The sequence below is a fragment of the Orbicella franksi genome, chromosome 9, assembly GCF_964199315.1.
Source record: "Orbicella franksi chromosome 9, jaOrbFran1.1, whole genome shotgun sequence".
Taxonomy (NCBI): Eukaryota; Metazoa; Cnidaria; class Anthozoa; order Scleractinia; family Merulinidae; genus Orbicella; species Orbicella franksi.
The window spans coordinates 24,061,707-24,081,267 of NC_138153.1; the positions used below are offsets into that span (position 1 = coordinate 24,061,707).

At 39.8% G+C, this 19,561-nt stretch overlaps 1 protein-coding gene across 1 annotated transcript in view; it reads right to left on the reverse strand.

Moving 5' to 3' along the window:
* The window catches only part of LOC145498556 (uncharacterized), a 94,310-nt gene that overhangs the window by 42,507 nt on the left and 32,242 nt on the right, over positions 1 to 19,561 (reverse strand). The window contains 15 exon segments of the mRNA XM_081478464.1: positions 334 to 483; positions 775 to 924; positions 1,101 to 1,250; positions 1,630 to 1,752; positions 4,779 to 4,928; positions 5,233 to 5,382; positions 5,785 to 5,907; positions 6,236 to 6,385; positions 6,626 to 6,775; positions 6,894 to 7,043; positions 7,188 to 7,310; positions 9,173 to 9,322; positions 9,819 to 9,968; positions 10,719 to 10,841; positions 11,147 to 11,539. Coding sequence (XP_081334590.1) covers positions 334 to 483; positions 775 to 924; positions 1,101 to 1,250; positions 1,630 to 1,752; positions 4,779 to 4,928; positions 5,233 to 5,382; positions 5,785 to 5,907; positions 6,236 to 6,385; positions 6,626 to 6,775; positions 6,894 to 7,043; positions 7,188 to 7,310; positions 9,173 to 9,322; positions 9,819 to 9,968; positions 10,719 to 10,841; positions 11,147 to 11,539 — 2,385 coding nt within the window.

The window sequence follows — 19,561 nt, forward strand, 5'->3', positions numbered from 1 at the left end:
GAAATCAGTGCCACATAAAGTTGTTGCGAGTTTATGCAGCTCTCATGGAGTCCAAAAACCAGTCACAATCTACCAATATAAAATGCGAGGAAACAGAAACGTTCAAACATTGCACTGTTTCCTGTAACCTTGATAATAAAAAACACGAGCTTACAGCTCCCAACCTCTTATTTTTGGGAAAAAAGCGATTACAATCACAATAAGTCGGTAAGAATAAATGCAGCATTTACTTGTCCCATTCCAAACACGAAATTAAAACAGTTGACAGGGTAGTTGGTCAGGATATCATATACCAACCGAACAAGGTACAAAGTAAAAGTCCCATCAAGTTACCATCGCATTGACTTCCATTTCCTGCATAGCCTTCCTGACAGCCGCAGTTATACGATCCTTTGGTGTTTGTGCAGTTGGCATCACCATGACAGATGTGAGCGAGATGCTGATAGTCGGGTGATAATCCAGATGGGTCACATTCGTTGATATCTAAAAGAGTAAAATCTAGTTAACTATATATGATCTTCAGGTTAGAACCAGCCATCGAGGGTCTTGAGGTGGGGTATGAATCCCCTTTCCAAGCCCAAATCCTGCTAAAATCGCATTTTCTAGCTTAGTTTTTGCCGAAATCCCAATCCCATTGCCCTGATTTGTTTTGTGATTCCCAGTGAAACAAAATAGGTAATTCCCATTTCCCCTTTTACTCCTTCTCTACGTTCAATTTGATTTGCATTGGGTGGGGTTGCTTTACTCATTATGACCAATCGATCCAAGACTCACCGACACATGTGACGCCATCTCCAGAGTATCCGGTAAGACACGTGCAGTGGAATGATCCTTTAGTGTTGGAGCACTTTGCATCAGCGTGACAATTGTGTGCAAGATACTGATAATCGCCGGGTATCTGATCTGGAGAACACTCGTCCACATCTAAAAGCATCGAGGTAATAACACAACTACGCATTCATTCCAGCTTTCAGCGCTATAAATTAGTCATTAACAAATTAGTCGATTTCAAATTTAAATTTGCTTGGAATATGTGAAAGACTCAATTACGTTGATAACAACGACTTGATGTTACAACGTCGTAAAACAAAATACTTTACCAACACACGTGACTCCATCTCCAGAGTACCCCGTATGACACGTGCAGTAGAATGATCCTTTGGTGTTGGTGCAGTTTGCGTCATCATGACAGTTGTGAGCAAGATCGCGATATTCATCAGATATCAGACCAGGAAAACACTCATTAATGTCTGGAAGCAAAGAAATGTGATTGTGACTTCAAAGTGGAGAGGAACAGTTTGCAGAACGAGTAATTTACATTCACTAGAAATTTGCACGAGATGGTAGATAGTACACGAGGCGCGTAGCGCCAGTTGGCTATAATCATGTCATCTCCAACAAGCGAGAGTGGAATAATTGTTTTATTAAAAACGCCCTCAAAATATAAAAAACTAAAATAAAATCAAAATAAGAACGCCCCCAAAACTCACACATACTTGTACCATATTTGTAGGGCACGGTGTAATGGCTCATAGCTCATGATGGCTAAGCCATTATCCAAAGATCTGTTTTTAATAAATATGTATACCACGCCTACTTCAGCAAACTCAAAACGTTACATTACGGTACCATCACACATGACTCCATCTCCAGAGTATCCTTCATGACACGTGCAGTAGAATGATCCCTTGGTGTTTGTACAGTTGGCATCCACGTGACAGTTGTCTGTGTCTGTTGTACATTCTTCTATGTCTGAAGTAAATGAAATGGGTTTTGGTTAGTTTGTGACCTCCTGTGAGAGTTTGTTTGCAACTAACTAATGTGTGGTTTAATACTACAATTTCTATTTGACGCGTATGTCCTGTCCGCTAGTAATGCCAACACTTAATCATCTTGAAAGAAAAATAATACAAACGTTAGAATTATCAAATAATATACATTTTGTCTTCACTTTAATTTATCATTTATTTATTTACCTGGCGAAAGTCAACCCTTGTTATTGGCTCAAGAAAAGGACAGACACATGAAAAACTGGCGTCAATTTGTTAAATAGAATTTTAAGGAGTGGTTGCTAAGCTAAGCAACATTTACTGTGCTAGCAAGCTAACATGGAGTATAACGCCACAAATTGTAACATTAACGCCAAATGTAGAACCTCTGACGCAAATGGGACAATTTCTTTGACGCGCAAAATGTAACAACCTGTTCCATACGCGATCACCAATAAAGTTTAAGTTATATTACTATTCTTAAATTGCGGTTGACCAACTTGGTCATGACAAGTCATTTGACAGCAAAAACACCGGTGTCAACGTTGCCAATCTAGTTGGAGAATCTACGATGAATAGCAAATAAGTGGTTTCCTAAAGTCTTTGATTTATGACATTTTCGACTGTGACTGACAGGTGTTACTAATGATTCGTGCCTTAGGACATGCTGTACAAGAATGTTGTTTTCGTTTGTTCGTTGGGGGAATATTGTAGCGGCTTAATTTGTCGCATGGCGTAGAAAGGACAGGTGATGACATATTAACGTTTGTTGCTTCAGTTTTTGGCGTAACATGAAGTCCGAAAATGTCTTTCATGCTCATATCCCTAAAGCTTCGGAATTTAGGGAAATAATCTCCAAAATATTTGGGTTAGATGCTATTCAAGGTGTTTCAAGCACAGGCGGCAGTTTTGTGGATTGGTAACCATGACAACCTGTCCTGGATCGAGGGGTGAGATGTACTTCTCTTCTGACCAGTGTTGCTTATTTCTAGGGCTAAGTTATAATTACCCATGAAGCCAGCAAAACCTAAACAAAGGTACCTGACGATTGCCTTTTTCATTGTCTTTACATGTATCAAATTGACAAGATGCAAAAAATGATTATCAATCGATATAACTATGGTGAACATGTGTACAAATTATTTCTAAAGTTGATAATATTCAACATGCTAAATTAATATACTAAAACAATTTACTACAGGCCTAGGGTCAGTGAATATTTAACAATTATCCCGCGAGTTCGCGAGAAATATCTGATAGCCTGATACCTTGCCAAAGAGGCCTTGGGCAGAGGTTGCTAAAATCAGTTGATATTCCTCAAGATTGAACAGGATAATTGTTCCACTCTTCCACAGATTGTCAACAAGACCCATTTAATTTCGAATTAAATTTCGTCGATTATTCACTATTCCTGGCAGAACTATAAATCGAGTCATTTTAGTCCTGACCAGCTGCCTCACTGTGGTCTTCGGCTTCCTTTCATGATTTGCCTCAAGCAGCCTCGGAAGCAGCCCACTCGAGGCAGTACCGAGCTTTCTTTGGCAATCGAACATTCTTAAACGTACGCAGGTGTTTCACGTGCAAGTTATACGCCAATCTTTGGTTTCTCCTATACTATCATTGGAGGAAGACGGTAAAGTTTTAATCCATTTCGACTGAAGTGACTTCGACTTACAAAAAAAAAAAAACAAAAAAAAAAAAACAACGTGAAAGGGGAGCAAAATGAACTTGGGCACATGCAATATACTTTGTATCTTCTAATGCAGATGCATTAAAATCGATTTGCGATGCATTAAAATAGTGTATGAATTTAATTCGATGCGTTCGTTGTGCAACGTTAAAGCTGAACACGCTCTCTCGACCTTCTTACGAACACAGATAAAACGTGTTGGACGAATTTAACTCACCAGACGAGTCTAATTAACAATTACATTATGAACTCGAGATTTCTATCACGCATAGAAATCGAAAGCGAATAATCTAATTGTTTTAGTATAAATCTATTAGTCGTTCAAAACTTTATCTAAATCCTCTTCATAGACACTTCGAAACGCAAAGAGGCCGCCGCCATTTTGTTAACAACCGCACACTGCTAGGCTTGTCAGTATCTACAACAGAATAGATAGTGAGTAGCGTAGCCAATAAGAGCTCGGCATTCGTGATAGAACGCTAGTAGGTTTATACTATTTCGATTACTGCGTCGCGCAATCGTCAAATTTAATTGCTAGAAGTTTATTCGATTAAATTCACCCAGATTAAATTCGACGAGTGAGCGACACAGGGTCCATCAAGAAGTTCCTAGCAACAACTTCCAGACCGTAAATGGGTGTCGTGGCAATTTGTTGAATAATATTCACTTCGATAATGGATCAGGAGTTTCCTGGCCTTAAAATACCATCCAGAATTGCTTGTGTGACTACTGTAAAAGTTCCGTCAAATTCAGTTCACCCACCCATCTCCCCTCTGACTTGTCTCGCTCCAGCCTGGTTTGGCGGGACGAAGCTGGGTCTTTCTCAGTTACAACGTCTCATATTAAAGTTGTACTGCTGCGACAACATGAGTTGCCGGGCAACACAAGATCTTACAAAAAGAATTCGGCTTGACAATACACATACTTTTATTTGCTCCACCAGCGGAGTGCCATTTAAAGTATTGTATTGTACTGTATTGTATTGTATTGTATTCTGTTGTATTGTATTGTAATTAGCTATTACTACGAGAATCGCAGAATTACGTAAGTAAAACAAAAATGCCCGAAAATGTTGCTTTCCTGACGATGTGTAACCTGGTTTAATTGCTAGCTGATTATTTTACTTCTTAAAACAGAGAGTTTATGGACATTTGTTACGTATTTATGCCCAGAAACGGTACACGATTCCGAGGCACGAGGTTACATTCTACAGGGTTATCGCTGGGACACCTGAGAACAGTCGAAGTAACGTTGAAAAGTGATTGACTTACTTATAACGCTGGTGGCATGACGAAGCTTCCTTGGCGAGAATCACCTACCTACACAAGCCACTCCATCACCAGAATAACCATTAAGACACGTACAGTAGAATGATCCTTTAGTGTTGGTACAGTTAGCATCAACATGACAGTTGTGCGCGAAGTGACTGTGGATTGACGCGAGGTCGTCCGATCGGCATTCGTTGATATCTGCAATTTGATATAAGTGACTCGTTTTGATTATAACATTCGTTCACTTCTGTGTCTATGAGCAAATATCGTATTCATGGTAAGGAAAATAACTGCATATAGTTACATAAGGCCAATTTTTCGGCTTGTCTTGGAGTGAGTTACAGAGAAAAAACGTCAACATGAACGGATAAAACAAACATTTGATCAAACTCATTTCCTCATCTAAGACATCTAAGGCTTTTACAATTAGAGGCTAAAAGCAGCCAGGAAGTGTTCGAAATGGACAGGTGTTCTTTCAGTAATCAAAGCTATTTTGTTTTACCTGCACAAATAACACCATCTCCTGAGTAACCATGGTGACACGTGCAATAAAATGATCCCTTGGTGTTGGTACAGTTAGCATCGTCGTGACAATTATGAGCATAATTGCTGTGATGAGACGCCAGGGCTTCAGTTTGACATTCGCTTATATCTGTAATTTTAATTAAAAATTCTTGTTACCTTTCATTTGGTTTGAACTGTAACCAATGCTTCAATTGAGAGTATGATCTATCCACCCAGAATTGATTCCCCATAGATCGGAAGAAGAGTTTAATTTAGTGCGAGAACCTTTTTGAGAGGCTAAGGCCAAGGCAGGTATCTCCGACAATAGGTACTGGTGCAATTACACATACGCCAAGATACAGTTTTTAACTTATTTTAATTTTTGAAAAATGGTGGAGCCCAGAATAGTGCAGTATAAGGAAGCAGAATGGCTCCAATGGTTGTCAATGGAATACTTTTCCACGATACTGGGTATTTACGGTACTTAATTGTCATCAGCTAACATATAACGCTCAAACATAAACTCCTTTAAACGGTGGGAACAGCTTACCATTACAAGTGACTCCGTCTCCAGAGTATCCCGTATGACAGGTACAGTAGAATGACCCTTTGGTGTTGGTACAGTTGGCATCAGAATGACAGTTATGGGTTCCAGAAGCACATTCATCGATATCTAGTGAAGACAAAATATCAAAATCATTTTGACAACCGTACCTGTAGATACTCTCAAGAATTGTATTACCATCTTCTCAATTCGTCATCATTCTCAGTTGCAATGAATCTATCTTCCCTCTCCTCAGTTTGCTATTCAGCATTCTGACTTTCAGGAACAAGCTATGCACATTATTTAACTCACATCTAGCCTTTTGACACGTACGTCCCAGTAATCGAGAAAAGATAATATACCAAGTTGGAGGCTTGATTTGTTTTATTGAATAAAGTGGTACTCTTATGTCTTACTGCCCACTCCTTCTGTTAAAAATGCAATCTTGTAACTCTACCTGTACAGTGTTCCCCTGAACCAGAGTATCCCTTCAGGCATGCGCAGTGGTAAGATCCTTTTGTGTTTGTACAGTTAGCATCATTATGACAAATGTGAGCCAAGTGTTGATACTCAGATGATAATCCAGATGGGTCACATTCGTTGATGTCTTTTAAAAGAAAGGTAAATAAGTGGTTATAAGTCCACGCTTTTTGACATATTTACTCTTTTTTTTCACGTGTGCAATCTTAAACCAACAAAAACGTACGGTACTTAGAAAAAGGGTTTTCATTTTGTAAGAAACGTTTTGTATCTCGCAGTACTTTGAGCTTTTTAGTTAAGTTAATTTAAGTTTGTTTGGCCCTCGCTAAGATGATAAAAACAATGGAATGCCATGGGAAAGTGATACCTAGACACACGACACCATCTCCAGAGTATCCCGTATGACACGTGCAATGGAATGATCCTTCAGTGTTGGTACAGTTGGCATCCACGTGACAGTTATGAGCAAGATGAAGATATTCATCAGATATCCGATCAGGAAAACATTCATCCACATCTAAGAAAAAGCAAAAAGCACAAATCAACAAATATTTTAATGGACGCTATACATCTTAAAAGTTTTGTATTCATTCATAAAACTATAATTAGTCTTGTGTGAGGAGCAATCATTTTACCAACACACGTATTTCCATCTCCAGAGTATCCCGTATGACACGTGCAGTAGAATGATCCTTTGGTGTTGGTGCAGTTGGCATCAGCATGGCAATCATGAGCAAGTTGAAGATATTCATCAGATATCTGACCAGGAAAACACTCCTCAATGTCTGTAAGAAAAAAGAAAGAAGGAAATATTTCCTATAGTGGGTGACAACATAAAGGTCTCAATAACTGGGTCATAAGGACAAGGGTGCATCAATATTGGATCAGTTGTAACATAAAACTTTTAATAAAACAGTAGATTACAGTACCATCACACATGACTCCATCTCCAGAGTATCCCGTATGACACGTGCAGTAGAATGATCCTTTGGTGTTGGTACAGTTTGCATCCACGTGACAATTATCTATTTCTTTTTCACATTCCTCGACATCTGAAAAGGAAAGAAATAAATTTCTTTAATGAAGACTCGTGCTAGCTCTTTAGAAATTCTGTTCAAGATAACCAGGTAACCATATTGGTCGCAATAGGTCCTCGTGCTATTTTGAATAAATAAGCACAATAAAGTTTTTGAAAGAAATACAGATTGTATTTGCCACAATACAATTTGTCAACCTTTAAAAAATTGCTTGTGCTTATTTATTACAAAAACTAACACATTTGGATGTCCGTAAAATCAAATATGGATCAGGCTTTCAAGAACTCTTCTCTGGAGAAATTGTATTAACATATCGTTATGCAATTCACACCGGTCTTGCTCGCAGTCCAAAGCAATTTGCGGTCGGTGGGTGTGGCAGGAAGACACATGCCTTCTACTGAAAGCAACGAAACCTGATGGTTGAATATCGAGTTATCTGGTTGCGTGCACTTGGTTCCAACCGCTCTCTTTTTTTCAAGCTACTGAAACCAGCAAAGTGCAAAGCACAATGTGAAACACAAAAAATTCGGCATGAAGATAACCTAACACAAAAACTTGAAGACAGAGCAGCGCACAAGCAGCAACAGCAAAGATGCCCTTACATGTAACAAGCAATAGCGGGATCCAAACCCTGACAATATGGGTAGGAAAATTTTGAACCCAGAGGGGTGTAGTGGCCTTCCACGGTCCCAAAGCATTCTGGAAATGCTTTTTAGTTACTCTTTCATCACCTTCACCTTATCACTAACCAATATTACAACAAAAACTAAGGAATATCAACATAACATGCCGGAAACACACAGAGCAGGAATCCAATACAATGTAAGTATTTCAGATTACCTAGTGACTGGCGCGGTGGCCTAACGCTGCGCTCCGGATCGTGACCTACTGAGCCCTGGCTGGGATCAATGTTTGGTGTTTTTCGGCCAGGCACTATGAAACCTATCTTCGCCCAGGTGTATATATGGGTACCGTAGAAATATTCCTGGTCGCTTCATGCAACCGAAAACCGGAAATAGAGTCGGTCTGATGAGCCACTAAGCTCGAACCCCGACTTGACCTACCTATTTCAAATTACCAGCCATGCAGGAAAGGCTATGGGCCAAAATTGTTGCCAAGAGAATCATATGCCTTGCGGTCTGAATGGAACGGGATAGTCATGCCAAACTATGTGCGTGCTCTTATAAACAATCGTGCTTAATAGGGAATAATGCTTAAAAACATTGTCGTAAATATATATATTTTAAATTCATTGCATGAGTAGGCGAGGATACTAAACAGGGTGTAAGGGCGCTAAAACCAGAGTCAGACAACTTCTCGTGCCTTCTGTAACCATGAAGATAAATGCAAGACAAGTACGTCCAATCCAGCTGCAGGGAGGTGCAATACAAGCATTAACCCGAGCGTAACAGAGAACCTTTTATTTCCTTCACAGCGTGTGCTTTTGCTTGTGTGCGCTTTTGTTTGCGTGTCTGGGTCACGCATGTGAACCGATCCCAGGGAAAGGCAGGCAAGATAATTGCCTTAATGGAATTTTACATACTCCAGGAACTTCAAACTAAAACGTACATCAACACATTTCTCCACACAAGAAGGGAATACAGGGTAGAATCTAAACATTCACGTGGTTTAGTCACATAATTAAGGTTTAATTTTTAAATAGTCTTTAAATTGCTTGCGAACTTTTTGTTTTTCAGTTTAGAGGAGAGCAAGGTTGCTGACGTTTCCTGGAGCACGTTTCTCCGTAAGACAACAGTTGTATTTTCAATCAAAATGTCAGTGGAGTCTTACACTCGGTTGGGTAAGACCGCTGTGATTATGTTAAGTTACATCAGTCTCCTTGGGATGACGACGGATTATCCAGGTGAATCACCTACCTACACAAGCCACTCCATTACCAGAATAACCATTAAGACACGTACAGTAGAATGATCCTTTGGTGTTGGTACAGTTGGCATCAGCATGGCAGTTGTGAGCAAGATGAAGATATTCATCAGATATCTGACCAGGAAAGCATTCGTTCACGTCTGACAAGAAAAAAAAGGATAGTTTCGTGTAGTGGTTACTTTTCGCGCAAATTTAGAGTCAGTTATGTTTTGGGGAAATAGCAGGTTCCAGCGGTGGTGATTTTACTATATATGTCGTCTACATTCACTTGGAGCGATACAAGACAACATTATGCTCACCCTTTCTTTAGCAATCACTCTTTAATTTTCAGTAATCACTTTCCAATAAAAGAGCTTTGTATACAAAAATGTTTGGAGGATTCAACGAGTTATGTGGAGGTAACGTTACAACACTTTTTTTACCAGTTACCCCGGATTGCCACAGAAGGAACTATGATTTAGCGGTCAAATTATACTAAGTTGTAACTATGACTGTGGATATCTGATGTATCCTGATGCAGGAATTTTTTCAACATGGTCATAACTTGAAGAGATTTCAATTAAAAACGTGAAAAAGTGACCTTGTTCACGTTACTTGCGCGGATCAAGTAATGTCATATTAAAAGTGTTTCTTTACCGGCACAAATCACACCATCTCCTGAGTAACCATGGTGACACGTGCAGTAAAATGATCCCTTGGTGTTGGTACAGTTAGCATCGTCGTGACAATTATGAGCATAATTGCTGTGATGAGGTGCGAGGGCTTCAGTTTGACATTCGCTGATATCTAAAATGTAATTACAACAGATCTAGAAAGCATACTGCGTATCTATAAATGTTGAGTGTTAGTAACTTTCAGGTGCTTTTCTCTTGTAAATTTAAAGGGAAATAAACCGTCGTTTCTACCCCAGAAAAGGTGATTTTAGACAAAATGCATGCATCGTAATGAAAGACCCTGCCAGGAGAGGCGGCTATTTTCAACCAAAAGTACTTAAATTTTCAAATAACCTAATCAACTGCAATGACCAGGCGTTGATTCATTTGCTTAAAGATACCAAAAGACGCGTTCAAGGTAATGGCGGGCATTTTCGGTTGCACACTGTTGGCAACTGTTCGGCCAGGTTCAGTTGAGGTAAACCGTTTTCATTTCTTGAGTTGGTTGGAAAATTTCGTGTGCTGTTGGGAAAACCGTTTCAGATTAATGCCAGTTGTTGTAAACGTTTTCTACCAGACACTACAGACAACTATTTAAATTTCAACAATGAAATGGAAATAAGGGCGAAATAGACAATCCCGGCTTTGTTCCTTGGTGCAAAATTAAACGTTCTATATGTACGAAAATGACCCTGACCAGCAAGAGCTTGAATAGAAATAGGAACAAGGAAACTTGAGCGTGGCCTGAAACAGAGCTGCATCATGACGCTGACTGTGTTCACACACTATACTGACTTATTAGGTGCGTTAGTTTATCACCGATTCTGAATATTTGTAATATGTATTTACCTGATCTTATACAGCCTAAAGTACTTAAGCTCACCTTCGCAAAGCACTCCATCTCCAGAGTATCCCGTATGACACGTGCAGTAGAATGATCCTTTGGTGTTGGTGCAGTTGGCGTCAGCATGGCAGTTGTGTGTGCCAGATGTACACTCGTCGATATCTATTGTAGAAAAAGCATATTCCACAGAATTAGCGAGCAAATCGAGTCATACCTGCCCTTTTCTATTCTGGAGTGAGAACCGGCTGATATGTACAGGTCCAGGATCGAATCAACAATAATGATCCTATAACAAACTTGATTGACTTATCAGGCTCAATTATTAGTGGCTGGAACTGATTGCTATTATTAACATTAATGATGTTGATTATTATCCTAACAAAACCATCCTGCTAGCTTTATGTCACTCCTATACAATTCCATCGCCATGTCTACCTTCCCTACTTAAATCATCACTAGATCTGTACCTGTGCAATATTCTCCTAAGCCAGAGTATCCGTCCAGGCATGCGCAGTGGTAAGATCCTTTTGTGTTTGTACAGTTAGCATCATCATGACAAATGTGAGCCAAGTGTTGATACTCCGATGACAATCCAGATGGGTTACACTCGTTGATGTCTTAATAAAAGAAAAGAGTAACGATAATCAAAACATATAAATAAGTTCGCAAATTAGTAAAAGATGGCACAAAACGGGATTCGAAAGACCTACCCAAACACACGACTCCATCTCCTGAGTATCCCGTATGACACGTGCAGTAGAATGATCCATTAGTGTTGGAACATTTGGCATCAGCATGACAGTTGTGAGCAAGATGAAGATATTCATCAGATATCTGGTTAGGGAAACACTCATCGACATCTTAGAGAAAAACAAAAACAAAAAGCAAAGTAAGTAAAATTACTTTTGTAATTTTACTTACTTCGCTTTTTGATTTTATAATAAAGTAGAGTAAAGTAAAGTGGAGTGAAGTGGAGTAGAGTAGAGTAGAGTAGAGAAGAGTCGAGTCGAGTCGAGTAGAGTCGAGTAGAGTAGAGTAGAGTAGAGTAGAGAACAGAACAGAAGAGTAGAGTAGAGAAGAGTAGAGTAGAGAAGAGTAGAGTAGAGTAGAGATTAATCGATTAAAGTAAACAATGGATCTAACGCACAGTAGAGTAAAGTAGGATAGAGCAGATCAGAATAAAGTAAAGTAGAGTACCTTAGGGTAGAAAAGAATAGAGTTGACAGCAGTATAGTATAGTAAAATAAAGTAACGTAAAGTGAAGCAAATTTAAGTAAGGTAAGTAGAGTAGAGTAAAGTTGAATAGAGTAGAGGAGAATACAGAAGGATAGAGCCGAGTAGAATACTGTAAGATAGAGTAGAATAAAGTACAGTAAAGTGGGATATACTAGCGTAGATCAAACTAGAGTAAAGTAGTTTAAAGAAGAGCAGACCAGAGTAGAGTAGAGTTGAATCGAGTCGAGTCGAGTCGAGTCGAGTCGAGTCGAGTAGAGTAGAGTAGAGTAAAGTGGGGTAGAGTAGAGTAGAGTAGAGTAGAGTAGAGTAGAGTAGAGTAGAGTAGAGTAGAGTAGAGTAGAATAAAGTAGAGTAGAGTAGAGTGGGGTAGAGTAGAGTAGGGTGGAGCGGAGTGCAGCGGAGTAGAGCAGAGTGAAGTGGAGTGGAATGGAGTGGGGGTAACCCGAAAACACTGACCCCCGGTCCGCGGATCCCCACTATGGACCGGTTCCGTGGACTACCCATGGACCGGTCCACGGACTACCCTTAGGGACCCCCTCTATGGACCCCCCCCAAAAAAAAATAGAATAAAAATAGGAAATAAATATTTCACTAATGGGTTGTCTATTAGATTACTCATATCGGCGAAATTTCGAGTGTTACACGGTGCAAATGTAATTAACACGCCCAACACCCCCTCCCCCTCCAAAAAAAATGCCTAAACGCTGTTTTCAGCTTAAGAACATGCCAATGACAAAAAGAAGGAAAGTTCTTAACTTTCATTCGTGGCTCAATCGGGCTATGGGAGGTGTGTTTTTAGGTTGTTTAATTAAGTTTGTTTGTATCTGTAATTCCGCTGAGCAAATTATGAAGCTTGGAACGAGTTCACGAATCCACGCGAGAATGGGCCGAACAAAATGGCAGAGGGGAAAGAGCACAAATTTCGAGGCTTCCCAGAGGCTTCCTGGAGGCTTCCCGGTTTTTCATACACTGTTTCGCCACAGTAAAGGAAACGGCAATGTGTAATGATATGACTTGCGCTCGAGCCTGAACCCGAAAATGTTACATTTGCACACTGTAACGTTCGAAATCTTGCCGACACAAGTAATAATAATAATAATAATAATAATAATAATAATAATAATAATAATAATAATAATAATAATTGTCGTGGCTAATCGCCGTCGCAAAGTACAGCAACGACGCAGCTCAACAAGGTCGAGCCGAAAGCATACATTGACGCCTCTGGCAGCCGCTATACGGTCCATGTGTGACCTTAGACAACCCGTAAGTGAAATATTTATTTCCTATTTTTATTCTTTTTTGGGGGTGGTCCGTAGAGGGGGTCCGTAGGGGTAGTCCGTGGACAGGTGGACAGAAGAGAAGAGAGGAGAGGAGAGGAGAGGAGAGAAGAAGAGTAGAGTGGTGTAGGGTAAAGTAAAGTTAAATAACGAAGAGCCAGTGGAGGAGAGTAAAGTATAGTAGAAGGGAGTAGATTGAAATGGAGTAGAGGAGAGCGGACTAGATTAGATTAGAGTAGATCAGAGTACAGAAAAATAGAATTCAGTACGAGAGGGCAGCATAGAATGGAGGAGAGTAGAATAGAGTTCTGTAGGGTACAGTTGAGTAGCGTAGAGTATATGAAAGGAGAGTATAGTAGTGTAGAGTACAGTTAAGTAGAATAGAACAGAGCAGAGAAGAGTAGACAACAGTTCAGTAGAGTGGAGTGAAGCACTATCTGTACTAAGAAGAATCTTTAGCTCAATTTATTAAAAAATTGGGGACAATTTGTCCTGTTTAAACAATAACTGTACTCTAACTATTTATTGTATTGTTTCCTTTGTAACTTTCTATTGCCTTTGTGATTGGGGTTTAACATAAATGTATTGTACAGTATGTCTAAGCTAGTATTCTAAGTTATGTAATGATATTTAGAGTAATGAGTTATACGGCTGAAGTAGTACGTTGTGTTTGTAAGAAATGTCTTAGTATTTGTAGTTTATCGTAGTATTGTAAATAGTGTGAGTGCTCTAATAATAATGAAAGAGTGGAGTGAAACAGAATAGTTTAGAGTCACTTGGATTAGTTTCGAGTAGGATAAAAATAGCTTAGAGAAGGTTAAGTAGAGTAGCTTAGAGAACGAAAGAGAGAGTAGAATAGAGTAGAGTAGAAAAGAGTACAGTGGAGTATAGTAGAGTAGAGCAGAGCAAAGTACATCTAATTAGAGGATAGTACAGTACAGTGTAATAAAGGTTAGCAGATAAGCGACGAGCAGAGTAGAGTAGAGCTAATTAGAGAAGAGTAGAGTAGAGTAGAGTGAAGTAGAGCAGAGTAGAGTAGAGTAGATTAGAGCTGAGTAAAGTAGAGTGGAGTAAAGTAGAGTAGAGTAGAGTAGAGTAGAGGAAAGACGAATCCAGTCAAGTAAATCTTTGGCACACAATGAAGAAGAGTAAGGTAAAGTACAGTGGAGTAGAGTAAACTAGAATAGTAGATCTAGAATATACCGTGGATGTGTATAGAATAGAGCAGAGTAGAATAGATAAGAGTAGATTAGAATAGAGTAGAGTTGATAAGAGTAGCGTAGAGTAAGGTAGATTAGATTAGACTAGAGTAGAGAAGAGTAGAGTAAAGTAGATTGTACTAGAGTAGTAAACCTACAATAGTCCGAGGATGTGTGTAAAAAAGAATAGAGTAGATAACAATTCAGTACAATTGAGTAAAGTAGAGCAGAGTAGAAAGGAGTAGAGTAAAGTAGAGTAGAGTAGTGTAGGGTAGAGTAGAGTAGAGTAGGGTAGAGTAGAGTAGAGTAGAGTAGAGTAGAGTAGATTGTACTAGAGTAGTAGACCTACAATAGACCGAGGATGTGTGCAAAAAAGAATAAAGTAGATAACAATTCAGTACAATTGAGTAAAGTGGAGTAGAGTAGAAAGGAGTAGAGTAGAGTAGAGTAGTGTAGAGTAAAGTAGAGTAGAGTAGTGTAGAGTAGAGTAGAGTAGAGTAGAGTAGCGTAGACTAGAGTGGAGTGGAGCAGCATAGAATAGTGTAGAGTGGATTAGATTAGAGTAGAGTAGAGTAGACTAGAGTAGAGTAGAGTAAAGTAGAGTAGAATAAAGCAGAGTAGAGTAGAGTAGAGTATTCGAGTAGAGTGAAGTAGAGTAGAGTAGAGTAGAGTAGAGAAGAGTAGAGTAGACTAGGGTAGAGTAGAGTAGAATAGAGTAGAGTAGAGTAGAGAAGAATAGAGTAGAGTAAAGTACAGTACAGTAGAGTAAAGTAGAGTAGAGTAGAGTAGATTAGAGCTGAGTAAAGTAGAGTAGAGTAGTGTAGAGTAGTGTAGAGTAGAGTAGAGTAGAATAGCGTAGAGTAGAGTAGCGTACAGTAGAGTAGAGTAGAGTAGAGAACAGTAGAGTAGAGTAGAGTAGAGTAGAGAGCAGTAGAGTAGAGTAGAGTAGAGTAGTGTAGAGTAGAGTAGAGCTGAGCTGAGTAGAGCCGAGTAGAGTAGAGTGGAGTATAGTAGATTAGAGTAGAGTGGAGTAGAGAAGAGCAGAGCAGAGGACAATACAATAGAGTAGAGTAGAGTGGAGTATAGTAGAGTAAAGTAAAGTAAAGTAGATTAGAGTAGAGTAGAGTAGAAGACATTAGAGCAGAGTAGAAAAGAGTAGAATAGGGTGCAGTGCGTTGGAGTGGAGTGGAGTGCAGTGGAGTGGAGTAGAGCAGAGTAGAGTAGAGTACAGTATAGTAACGTGAAGTAGAGAAGAGTAGAGTAGTGAAGAGTGAATTGGAGTGCAGTACAGTAAAGAAGAGTAGAGTGGAGTGGAGTGGAGTAGAGTAGGTTAGAGCGGTGTGGACTGGAGTAGAGTAGACTATAGTGGATTAGAATATAGTAGAGAAAAGGAGAGTGGCGTAGAGCAGAGTAGTGTAGAGTAGAGTAGAGTAGAGTAGAGTAGAGTAGAGTAGGGTAGAGGAGAGTAGAGTTAAGAGTGCAGAAGAGTAGAGTAGAGTAGAAAAGAGTAGAGTAGAGTAGAGTAGAGCAGAAAAGAGTAGAGTGGAGTAGAGTAGGGTGGAGTAGAGTAGTAGAGTAGAGGAGAGGATAGTAGAGTAGAGTACAGTAGAGTAGAGTAGAGTCAAGTAGAGATGAGTAGTGTAGAGAAGAGTAGAGTAGAGTAGAAAAAAGTAAAGTAGAGTGTAGTAGAGTCGAGTCGAGTAGAGTACAGTAGTGTAGAGTAGAGTAGAGTAGAGAAGAGAAGAGTAGAGGAGAGGAGAGTACAGTACAGTATAGTAGAGTGAAGTGGAGAAGAGTAGAGTAGTGAAGAGTGAATTGGAGTGCAGTACAGTAAAGAAGAGTAGAGTGGAGTGGAGTGGAGTAGAGTAGGTTAGAGCGGTGTGGACTGGAGTAGAGTAGACTATAGTGGATTAGAATATAGTAGAGAAAAGGAGAGTGGCGTAGAGCAGAGTAGTGTAGAGTAGAGTAGAGTAGAGTAGAGTAGAGTAGGGTAGAGGAGAGTAGAGTTAAGAGTGCAGAAGAGTAGAGTAGAGTAGAAAAGAGTAGAGTAGAGTAGAGCAGAAAAGAGTAGAGTGGAGTAGAGTAGGGTGGAGTAGAGTAGTAGAGTAGAGGAGAGGATAGTAGAGTAGAGTACAGTAGAGTAGAGTAGAGTCAAGTAGAGATGAGTAGTGTAGAGAAGAGTAGAGTAGAGTAGAAAAAAGTAAAGTAGAGTGGAGTAGAGTCGAGTCGAGTAGAGTACAGTAGTGTAGAGTAGAGTAGAGTAGAGAAGAGAAGAGTAGAGGAGAGGAGAGTACAGTACAGTATAGTAGAGTGAAGTGGAGAAGAGTAGAGTAGTGAAGAGTGAATTGGAGTGCAGTACACTAAAGAAGAGTAGAGTAGAGTGGAGTGGAGTAGAGTAGGGTAGAGCGGTGTGGACTGGAGTAGAGTAGACTAGAGTAGAGTAGAATAGAGTAGAGAAAAGGAGAGAGGCGTAGAGCAGAGTAGAGTAGAATAGAGTAGAGTAGAGTAGAGAAGAGTAGAGTAGAGTAGAGAACAGTAGAGAACAGTAGAGTAGAGTAGAGTAGTGTAGAGTAGAGTAGAGCTGAGCTGAGTAGAGCCGAGTAGAGTAGAGTGGAGTATAGTAGATTAGAGTAGAGTGGAGTAGAGAAGAGCAGAGCAGAGCAGAATAGAGAAGAGCAGAACAGAGCAGAGCAGAGGACAGTAGAATAGAGTAGAGTAGAGTAAAGTAAAGTAAAGTAAAGTAAAGTAGATTAGAGTAGAGTAGAGTAGAAGACAGTAGAGCACAGTAGAAAAGCGTAGAATAGGGTGCAGTGCAGTTGAGTGGAGTGGAGTGCGGAGGAGTGGAGTAGAGTAGAGTAGAGTAGAGTAGGGTAGAGTAGTGTAGAGTAGAGTAGAGTAGAGAACAGTAGAGTAGAGTAGAGTAGTGTAGAGTAGAGCAGAGCTGAGCTGAGTAGAGCTGAGTAGAGTAGAGTGGAGTATATTAGACTAGAGTAGAGTGGAGTAGAGAAGAGCAGAGCAGAATAGAGAAGAGCAGAGCAGAGCAGAGGACAGTAGAATAGAGTGGAGTATAATAGAGTAAAGTAAAGTAAAGTAGAGTAGAGTAGAGTAGAGTAGAGTAGAAGAGAGTAGAGCAGAGTAGAAAAGAGTAGAATAGGGTGCAGTCCAGTGGAGTGCAGTGCAGTGCAGTGCAGTGGAGTGGAGTAGAGTGGAGTACAGTACAGTACAGTATAGTAGAGTGAAGTGGAGAAGAGTAGAGCAGTGAAGAGTGAATTGGAGTGCAGTACAGTAAAGAAGAATAGAGTAGAGTGGAGTGGAGTAGAGTAGGGTAAAGCGGTGTGGACTGGAGTAGAGTAGACTATAGTAGAGTAGAATGGCGTAGAGAAAAGGAGAGTGGCGTAGAGCAGAGTAGAGTAGAGTACAGTGGAGTACAGTAGAGACGAGTAGTGTAGAGTAGAGTAGGGTAGAGGAGAGTAGAGTAGAGTACAGAAGAGTAGAGTAGGTTAGAGTAGAAAAGAGTAGAGTAGAGTAGAGTAGAAAAGAGTAGAGTAGAGTAGAGTAGAGTAAGGTGGAGTAGAGTAGAGTAGAGCAGAGTAGAGGAGAGTACAGTAGAGTACAGTAGAGTACAGTAGAGTAGAGTAGAGTAGAGTAGAGATGAGTAGAGTAGAGTAGAGTAGATTAGAGAAAAGTAAAGTAGAGTAGAGCAGAGTAGAGTACAGTAGTGTAGAGTAGAGTAGAGTAGAGTAGAGTAGAGTAGAGTAGAGTAGAGTAGAGTAGAGAAGAGAAGAGTAAAGTAGAGTAGAGTAGAGTAGAGTAGAGAAGAGTAGAGTAGAGTAGAGTATAGAAGAGAAGAGTAGAGTAGAGTAGATTAGAGTAGAGTAGAGTAGAGAAGAGTAGGGTAGGGTAGAGTAGAGTGGAGTACAGTAGAGTAGAGTAAAGTAGAGTAGAGTAGGGTTGGGTAAAGTAGAATACAGTACAGTAGAGTACAGTACAGTAAAGTAGAGTAGAGTATAGTAGAGTAGAGTTGAGTAGAGTGGAGTAGAGTAGAGAAGACTGGAGTATAGTAGAGTAGAGTAGTGAAGAGTAGAGTAGAGTAGAGTAGAGTAGAGAAGAGTAGAGTAGAATAGAGTAGAGTAGAGTAGAGTATAGTAGAGTAGAGTTGAGTAAAGTGGAGTAGAGTAGAGAAGACTGGAGTATAGTAGAGTAGAGTAGAGTAGAGTAGAGTAGAGTAGAGTAGAGTAGCGTAGAGTACACTAGAGTAGAATAGAGTAGAGTAGAGTAGAGTAGAGTATAGTAGAGTAGAGTTGAGTAGAGTGGAGTAGAGTAGAGAAGACTGGAGTATAGTAGAATAGAGTAGAGTAGAGTATAGTAGAGAAGAGTAGAGTAGAATAGAGTAGAGTAGAGTCGAGTAGAGTATAGTAGAGTAGAGTAGAGTAGAGAAGAGTAGAGTAGAATAGAGTAGAGTAGAGTAGAGTATAGTAGAGTAGAGTTGAGTAGAGTGGAGTAGAGTAGAGAAAACTGGAGTATAGTAGATTAGAGTAGAGTAGAGTAGAGTATAGTAGAGTAGAGTTGAGTAGAGTGGAGTAGAGTATAGTAGAGTAGAGTAGAGTAGAGTAGTGTAGAGTAGAGTAGAGAAGAGTAGAGTAGAGTAAAGGAGAGTATATTAGTGTAGAGTAGATTAGAGTAGAGTAGAGAAGAGTAGAGTAGAGTAGAGTAGAGTAGAGAGTAGTAGTGTAGAGTAGACTAGAGTAGATTAGAGTAGAGTAGAGTATAATTAGTGTAGAGTAGAGTTGAGTAGATTAGGGTAGAGGAGAGTAGAGTAGACTAGACTAGAGTAGAGTAGAGTAGAGTAGTGTAGAGTACAGTACAGTAGAGTAGAGTACAGTAGAGTAGAGTAGAGTAGTGTAGAGTAGAGTAGAGTAGACTAGAGTAGAGTAGAGTAGAGTAGTGTAGAGTAGAGTAGAGTAGAGTAGAGTAGAGAAGAGTAGAGTAGAGTAGAGAGTAGTAGTGTAGAGTAGACTAGAGTAGAGTAGAGTAGAGTATAGTAGTGTAGAGTAGAGTAGAGTAGAGTAGTGTAGAGTAGAGTAGAGTAGACTAGAGTAGAGTAGAGTAGAGTAGAGTAGAGTAGTGTAGAATAGAGTACAGTAGAGTAGAGTAGAGAAGAGTAGAG